The sequence below is a fragment of the Diabrotica virgifera genome, chromosome 7, assembly GCF_917563875.1.
Source record: "Diabrotica virgifera virgifera chromosome 7, PGI_DIABVI_V3a".
Classification (NCBI taxonomy): Eukaryota; Metazoa; Arthropoda; class Insecta; order Coleoptera; family Chrysomelidae; genus Diabrotica; species Diabrotica virgifera.
In genome coordinates this window covers 245,654,743-245,663,084 of record NC_065449.1, presented here as the reverse complement: position 1 = coordinate 245,663,084, position 8,342 = coordinate 245,654,743, and the positions used below count along the sequence as shown (strand labels likewise).

The following is an 8,342-nucleotide window of genomic DNA, read 5'->3' as shown; positions in this document are numbered from 1 at the left end:
TGGTAGCACCCCACGTGGCAGGTGCCGGGTTAAACATTGAATTTAAGCGAAAAACAACGTTTATTTTTCAAATAAACATTTTTTTCTATTTTATGATAAGAGTAAAAAGTATTTTGAATTCAATAAACTGCTTACATTCTTTTTTTTTGTCAATTAATTTAATTTAAAAAATTGTTTTTGGACACCCTGTATAAATAATTATGTTAATGTTTACATTACTGAATAGAGAATTGAATAGCCTTTCAAATGAGCTAGCACACGGCCCCTATTCTTTTAAAAAAATCATCGATTACGTCATCACGCCCAGCATAGATGACGTCACTTGTGTGATATATAATGCTAAAATATCAAAATTTAAAAATAAAAATCGACCTGTTTCAGGATTTTTCCTTAATGTCGCCGGTTTACGAAATATCGAATTTATTCCTTTCATTTGCACCATACTGTATATTTTACTCCGGTCAACTTACACATCCGAGGTTACAAAAATTACCATCAAGCTGAAAATTGGCAGGATTGTTCAAAATACATAAAAAATATAACGACTTTGACCCCGCATAAAAATTTACGCGAGGTCAAAGATTAAGAAATATAGTTTTTAGCGATTTTCAGCGAAACGGTTAGTGGTAAGTTTTGTCATAAAAGTAGTTCTAACAAAAAATGTAGATTAGATAATTATCTATAAAAAATGTCTTATTACTTTTTTTCCTAAGAGCCACGTTATTGAGATACAACGATTCAAGAGTTGTAATCGTCATAAATAGGAACTAGGAGATTATTACCTACATGAAAACATTACACAAAACTACAACAAAAAATTAAAAAACATTTTATTTGCGTTTCTTTTTCATTTCACTTTTATCTTTTACAACTTTTTTCGCGAATACTGTGTCACCATAAGATCTGAAATACAAATTTCCAAAAACTCCAACCGCCATCAAGCAAATTAGACCTATGATTGTGATGTATTCGGCCCTGTTCTCAAACGGTGTGCCACAAATAGTGTACCAGATGGAACCGTTGGATGGGAACTTATTCTTGTTCGGCAAGCAGTGAAAATCGAAATAGTCTTCATCGTAGTCCGTTGGACATAACCATTTCCGTTTCTGTAAAGTCTAGAAAAGAATGTTTTGTTATGTTGGCATAATTGATCCAAAACTAAAAATCAAATTAATCAGACAAACAGTTTGCTTTAAATAGTTGTAATGTTTTTTTCTACTCTCATACTTTAATATATCAATTATGAGGTTTGTTCCAACTTGATACAAAACCGTTCTTGAATCGTTACGCGCATGCGCAATAACGAATAATAATGCGCAGCAACACATTTTTGGTTACTGCGCATACTCGTAACCGTTCAAAAACGGTTCTTGTGACGGGTTGGAACAAACCTTGATTTCAATATCTCATAATGATACAGATTTTTAACCAATAGAATCGCGAGATGACGTATGACGTATCTCGAAGGTGACATATGCGCAATGAGCAATGTCAAGTCATACAAAGCATACGCTTTTTACGATGGGTATATTAATATCTTTATGGTATGCAAATGGTCATTTGTGCCATATCTTGGCATGTGGCCTGTTCTTTGGATTGGTAGAAATAAAGTTTAGCTGTCTTCCTTAAGATTTTCACAAAGAGTTTGTCAGAGACTGATGGGTCTATAATTTTTAAATTTGGTAATATCCCCTTTTGTTTAACAAGACTATTACTGCATTGTTCCATTTTTTTGATTTTTGAATCGTACAGCATTTATTAAACAGTTCGCTTACTGATTTGAGTAGGATTTCTCTTTCTGCTTTTACTGCCTCAATAACGAGTCCATAATCACCAAGCGATTGATGGTTCCTTATTTCTTTTAAGGCTGCTCTTACTTCTGAGTCCTTACTCATGTCGGGAAATTGTCGTATGGTTGTTGGCTGGTATAGAGATCATTACAAAACTCTAGTTATTTTCAGAATGTTCTGATCTGTTGTTGCCTTTCCATCTTTGTCTCTCAGCTTATATATTTCTTTTTTACTTTATGTGAGTTCTCTTTTCATTATCCTTAAACCTGCCTTGGTCCCCTTCTACTGTTTGAGTAACTATATTAGTATTATATCTTCCTAGATCTTTTTTACCTCAGGAACAAGCGGGGTTTATAAAGGGTAAAGGTACAAGGGAACAAATCCTGAACCTGAGACAACTCATTGAAAAGTCTAAAGAATTTCAAGTACCTATGCTTCGTTAAGCTGGATAAATCTGTGATCAATTTTAATAGAAATGGGCGCACCAATGCACCTGGTGACACTTATTAAAAATCTGTACCAGTCTAACATAGCGGCAGTACGACTAGATCAGAAGTTCTCAAATCAATTCAAGACCGAGAGAGGTGTTAGACAAGGATGCGTGTTGTCACCTGACTTATTTAACATTTATGGTGAACATGTCATGAGGATGATTCTAGAAGGATGGACCGGTGGAGTAACAGTAGCTGGTAGGAAAATCTCCAATTTAAGATTTGCTGATGACACTACACTTATAGCAGCAAATGAACAAGAAATGTTTGATCTTCTGCGAAGAGTTGAGTACGAAAGCAATAAAGTTGGTCTGAAAATCAATAAAGCTAAGACAAAAATAATGGTGGTCGACAGATTCGACACTATTCAACTGACTAACATGTTACAGGAATACCAGATAGTAATCACCTTTATCTATCTCGGGTCTAGTATAACTAACGATAGTAACTGTGAAGCAGAAGTTTTGAGACGTATTGGTATGGCAAAAAATGCGATGAGTCGCCTAACTAAAGTTTGGAAACACAGATCTATCTCTCAAAATATCAAGATGAGACTGGTGAATGCCCTTGTATTTTCAATATTTCTATACGGAGCAGAGACTTAGACTCTTCACGCATGCGAGCGCCAAAAAATTGATGCCTTTGAGATGTGGTGCTGGAGAAGAATGCTGCGCATACCTTGGATAGCTCATAGGACAAACGTTTCTATTCTAAACCAACTCAATATTAAAAAAAGGCTGTCCACAATATGTCTGCAACGAATTCTGCAATTCTTTGGTCACGTGGTTTGCACAGGTGACGACAGTTTGGAGAGATTGTTTCTGGAAACGTTCCGGGGAGAAGATCAAGAGGACGATCACCAACGAGATGGTCTGACCAAATAAAGCATTCAGCTGGAAACTCATTCTGCGAAGCTCTTAGAGCAGCTGAAGATAGAGACCAATGGAGAAACATTGTTAGGAATATTGGAAGAAATCACGATCCTCAGTAATGGGAAAACGGCAAGAGAGAGAGAGAGAGAGAGAGAGAGAGAGATCTTTTTTAATTTCTGCGGAAATTATTTTATTTAGTTTTCTATATTCTTCTTTGTTTCACTTTTCTTTCACGCTTAGGTTTAGTTGTATTTCCGTTAGAGCGTTTCTATCTTTGCTAATGTTTTCACTTGTGGTGACATTTTTGTTGTGCTTTTTTAACCGAGTCTGTTATTAATGTATTTTGATCGTCGATACTTAGAGGTTTGGGATCATTATCTATGTACTTTGTAAAGTTTCGGCTATATTTTTATATATGCTTCTGGCTGCCTTGGTAGATTCCAAACTATGCCTTTGCAACTGTAAATAGAGTTAGTAATTGTGTGTTATGAGTTTTGCATTAAGTTATTTAAACCACGTTCATCATCATCACATGCAACCTCTTCCGTCTACTACTGGACATAGGACTCTCCCATTTTTCGCTACTCTCTTGTTGCCATTTCTTGGATATCCATTTAATGTCGTCCATCCAGCGTGTTGGTGGTCGTCCTCTGCTGCGTTTGCTTTCTCTTGGGTGCCAGCCAATTAGTTTTCTGGTCCATCTTGAGTTTTTTAGTCTCAATACGTGACCTGCCCAATTCCATTTCAGCTTGGCTATACGTTCGACGACATCAGTGATATCTGTTCTTTTCCCTGAGGCCTTGGTAGTGCTGTTGTTTTTGTGAGCGTGAGAGTTTCTGCTCCGTATGTCATAATAGGAAGAACACATTGGTCAAATGTCTTCCGTTTCGTGGCTATCGGGAGGTTGCTCTTAAATATGTCTCTTAGTGAACCATACGCCGCCCAAGCAAGTGTTATTCGTCGTTGAAATTCGCAGGTCTGATTATCCTTGCTAATTCTGATTTCATGACCGAGGGACCGAGATATACTCCCATTAAAATGTTACCATTTTTTAAGCCGTACCTTGCATTTGTTAGAGGAGTCAATTTTATTTCTTTAATGTGTAGGGAGGATCAGTAGAAGCTTAAGTTCAAGTTTTTGGGGTCGCCACCCTTGTCCCCCGGCCGTCATCTTGGAAATGGTGTGAAAAGGGGTTTCGCGCTATATCTCGTAAACTACCAACCCTACGGAAAATCTAGTTAAACATAAAATGTAGCAAATTAAATTTTCTACAATTTTATTTCTATTACTTTTTATCGTCAAGTGATCAACAAAAAAGATATAAACAAAAATATGTAAAAAATTTTTAACAAGTTTCCTTTTGGAGGTTATAACTTTTTTTAAGTTCATTTTAAAGTAAAATTACATTATAGCAATTTTGTAGAGGGTTTTTCGGCGAACAAGTTCCACTATAAAATTGTTTAATTATATTTATTTATATAGGTTTTACAGCGCTCCAAACTTGACCAGATTCTCGAATGCTCATATAGGGATATAATAAAAACAAAAGTTAGGCTTAATTTTCTATCTATATATATTTTTTATTCATACAATTTATTATGATTTTAACATTCCTATGCTATTATTAATCTGTTTTTGACCTTTCTCCCCACTATAAAACTTATAACCCTAAGCATATGTAGAAACGGCCCAAGAAGTTGTTTGACGACAAATTCGCCGGTTCAGAAGAAGAATGACGCAACCGCATATTGCAAAATTCTTAAGAGCAAAAAACGAATTTTTGATATCAAAATCATAAAGTATGATTAAAATTAGCCATTCACCACACCGTGGTCAGGATCTCGAGATATAAGCGTTTTTTGGGGTGTGCCGCTTGTTTATGAAGTAACATAACTTTTTTCCTATTGTATATTTTGACTTAAAATTTTCCAAAAAACTTATTTATGAATTATATTTTATTGTTGTGTTCGTTAAAATTATAAACTAGAAAGTTTGTCACTCAACTTTTTTAAGTAAACATGAAACTAACGAAATATGTTGACAAAATGTTTAAAAACTAACAACTCCTTTTTTAATGTGTTTAAATATATAGGATAAATTCCATTGTTATCTATATGCTTCAAAGATTACACAGTAAAATTTTCAAAAGGAAATATTTACAGCGACCAAAGATACAGCGAGGCAAATTTGAAAAATCATCAAAATTGATTTTCAGCATTTTTGTATAAAATTTGATTTTTGAACATGTTCCACCAAATCTAGATAAAAATAAACTTCATATTCGGATTCAGCGACCTCGAAAACATAAAAATAGACCAAAATTGGTCATTCACCTTAAATTTGACTTTCGTGTTCGGCATAACGATTGCTGCCGCTCGACTAATATATAGATAGAAAAGTATTTTTTTTATTGTATTCCTATGAGAATTCGAGAATCTGGTCAAATTGGAGCGCTGTAAAACCTAGATAATAAATAAAATTAAACAACGTTATAGCGAAAATTGTTCATTGAAAAATCCTCTACAAAATCGCTATGATGTTATTTTATTGTGAAATGAACGGAAAAAAAGAATGTGTGTGTACTTTGTACGCACGTAAGAAGTTATACTTCTATTATAAACTAATTTATACTTACTACTTCTCAAACATTTTTATTAGAACAGTGCCAAAAATTAAAATAATAAAAGAATAAAACACACACAAACACATTAAACAAGCCACAAATGATGTCTGAACATTAATTGTCGAAAAAATTTTTAACTAAATACGTATTTTCTGAAAATACAATTATATAATAAATATACTTACAATCATAAAATGTATTAAAAAAAACAAAAAAGAAAGTTTCTATTGGGACTCGAACCAGCGCTGATAAGAGCGGTTGGTATTGGAATTCATTCGCCTTCTCCGCTTAGCCACGGACACTATGTGTCATTATTTACGAAGATCGACTAACTAAACGGATTAAACTTGTGATATTTTGATATTTTGAAAATTGATCAAATTATTTTAATTTTGAATTGAAATGATTTAGAATTGAAAAAATACAACAAAACATAGAGTAAAAAAACAATATATTAGGTGAATATTGATAGAAATTTTGATGGTAATCAAATTATATAAATAAAAGTATTACATACTATGTATTTTGGCAGATCAAATAGGTAGGTTGATACCCATGATACATTAACAATTATTACGTACCTGTTGCTTTTAAAAACTATTTAAAAGTCACTACAATATTATAAACTTTTTTGTTTCTGTCCTCACAACAATAAAACTAATATATTATACATTTGTTTACCTTTACCTTTACCTCCAAACCACAGCTGTCCTACAGCTGCCATATCGGATAATTTTTGACATGTCATTTGAACATCCAATCAGAACAAAGTTATAATGCGCATGCGCCGGGCTGATAGGTTTTAACATATAAAAAATCACCCTCTATCGCCGGTAAAGAAGTATAACTTCAAAAAGTTATAACCTCCAAAAGGAAACTTCTTACAAAATTTTCTCATATTTTTATTTGTAACTTTTTTGTTGGTAACTTGACGATAAAAAGTAATAGATATAAAATTGTAGAAAATTTAATTTGCTACATTTTATGTGTAATCAAATTTTCCGTGGGATTGCTAGTTTAGAAGATAAAGCGCGAAAGCCCTTTGCACCCCTTTTTCCAATAAGGCGGCCGGGGGACAAGAGTGGCGACCCCAAAAACTTGAACTTAAGCTTCTACTGAACCCCCCTACACATTAAAAAAATAAAATTGACTCCTCTAAGAAATGCAAACTAAATGTAACATTTTATGGACTAATATATGTTTTTTTCTGTCAATTCTGTCACTTATTTTGGATGGTTAGGTGTTCGCTGGGAACTAAATTTATAAATTTGGTCTTACTGAGGTTCATTTTTAGACCTATTGTTGAAGATACGTTTTTAATTCTTGTAGCATTTGTTTTGCTTCATCCAGATCTTCGGTTATAAGTACTATATCGTCGACAAAACGCAGATGATTGATCATTTCCCCATCTATTTCCTCTATTTTCTCATTTTAGCATTTTAACGGCGTATTCGAGGACCGTTATAAATAATTTAGGTGAGAGAGTGTCTCACACCTCGCTTGATACGAATATCTTTTTTAAACCACGTTATACCTACTTCACTTAATCCCTGATATGACACAACAACGTAACAATGTACCTATGCCTAATTATAAATGCACTAAAGTAATAATACCTACCATTCCAAAGACTGTCTGTAATGGAGAGTACTCGTCACAAGGTCCAATTGGCTCTTTCATACCCGTTGATACTTCATCCTCTGGATTGAAGAATATCAGCATTAACATAAACGTAGCGTAGTGAACAACTAGATGAAACAAAGTTAAATACGAACTCCAATGAAGTTTGCCAACCACGTTGTTAGCGCCTTCTCTTTGCGCTGTTACGCGCTCACCTGTCCACGAGAGTAACAGGCAAATAACGAACAGGATTATGTATGTTATTTCGCTGTGGATGTTGTACAGATCGTGAAGTGGATGGTATATCAGTATAAAACCGATGATTCCTGTTGGAAATCCCAAGACTGCAGGAAGAATGGTACATACTAATTCCTTGAATACGCTGAAAAACAAAGAGGTTGAAAGTATATTTTTAGTAAATTAGTATAAAGTATTTGCTATACTTGGACTTGGCAACAGTGTACGTGAGTAATATGTGGAAATTATTTGGCTCCAAAGAAAATTTGAAATACTTATTAATTAAAAGAATTGAACAGCTGTCAGAGGAAATTAAAATTAGACGTGGGGTGAAACAGGGATCCGTATTGTCGCCAATATTTTTTAATGCCTACTCCCTTCAGGGTGAAACAGTTTGAATAAAAATAAAAGGAGTTCCTATTAACAACATTAGATATGCGGATGACCCTGTTCTCTTCTTCTTCCTCTTTATAAGCAATTCTGCTTGTTCATTGGCAGATTGATACCTCTATGGAAGGTTGTCACTCCATCTTTTGCGCGGTCGGCCGATACTTCTTCTGCCGATTGGTGATTTATCTCTTGCTATTTTGACCACATGTGTCTCTCTCATCCTGGTTATGTGGTTGTTCCATTCTCCTTTTCTATTTAGTGTCCATTCGTTTATACTCTGTGCGTTACATTGTCTTCTGATATCTTCACTCCTCTTTCG

At 34.2% G+C, this 8,342-nt stretch overlaps 1 protein-coding gene across 1 annotated transcript in view; it reads right to left on the bottom strand.

Annotated features, from left to right (window-relative positions):
• Positions 1-812: 812 nt before the first annotated feature.
• LOC114329584 (uncharacterized) overlaps positions 813-8,342 on the bottom strand; it is a 29,341-nt gene continuing 21,811 nt past the window's right edge. The window contains exons 5-6 of the mRNA XM_028278753.2: positions 7,397-7,778; positions 813-1,115 (exon numbers count right to left, since the gene is read on the bottom strand). Coding sequence (XP_028134554.2) covers positions 831-1,115; positions 7,397-7,778 — 667 coding nt within the window. The 3' untranslated portion in view covers positions 813-830. The remainder of the gene's footprint in view (positions 1,116-7,396; positions 7,779-8,342) is intronic.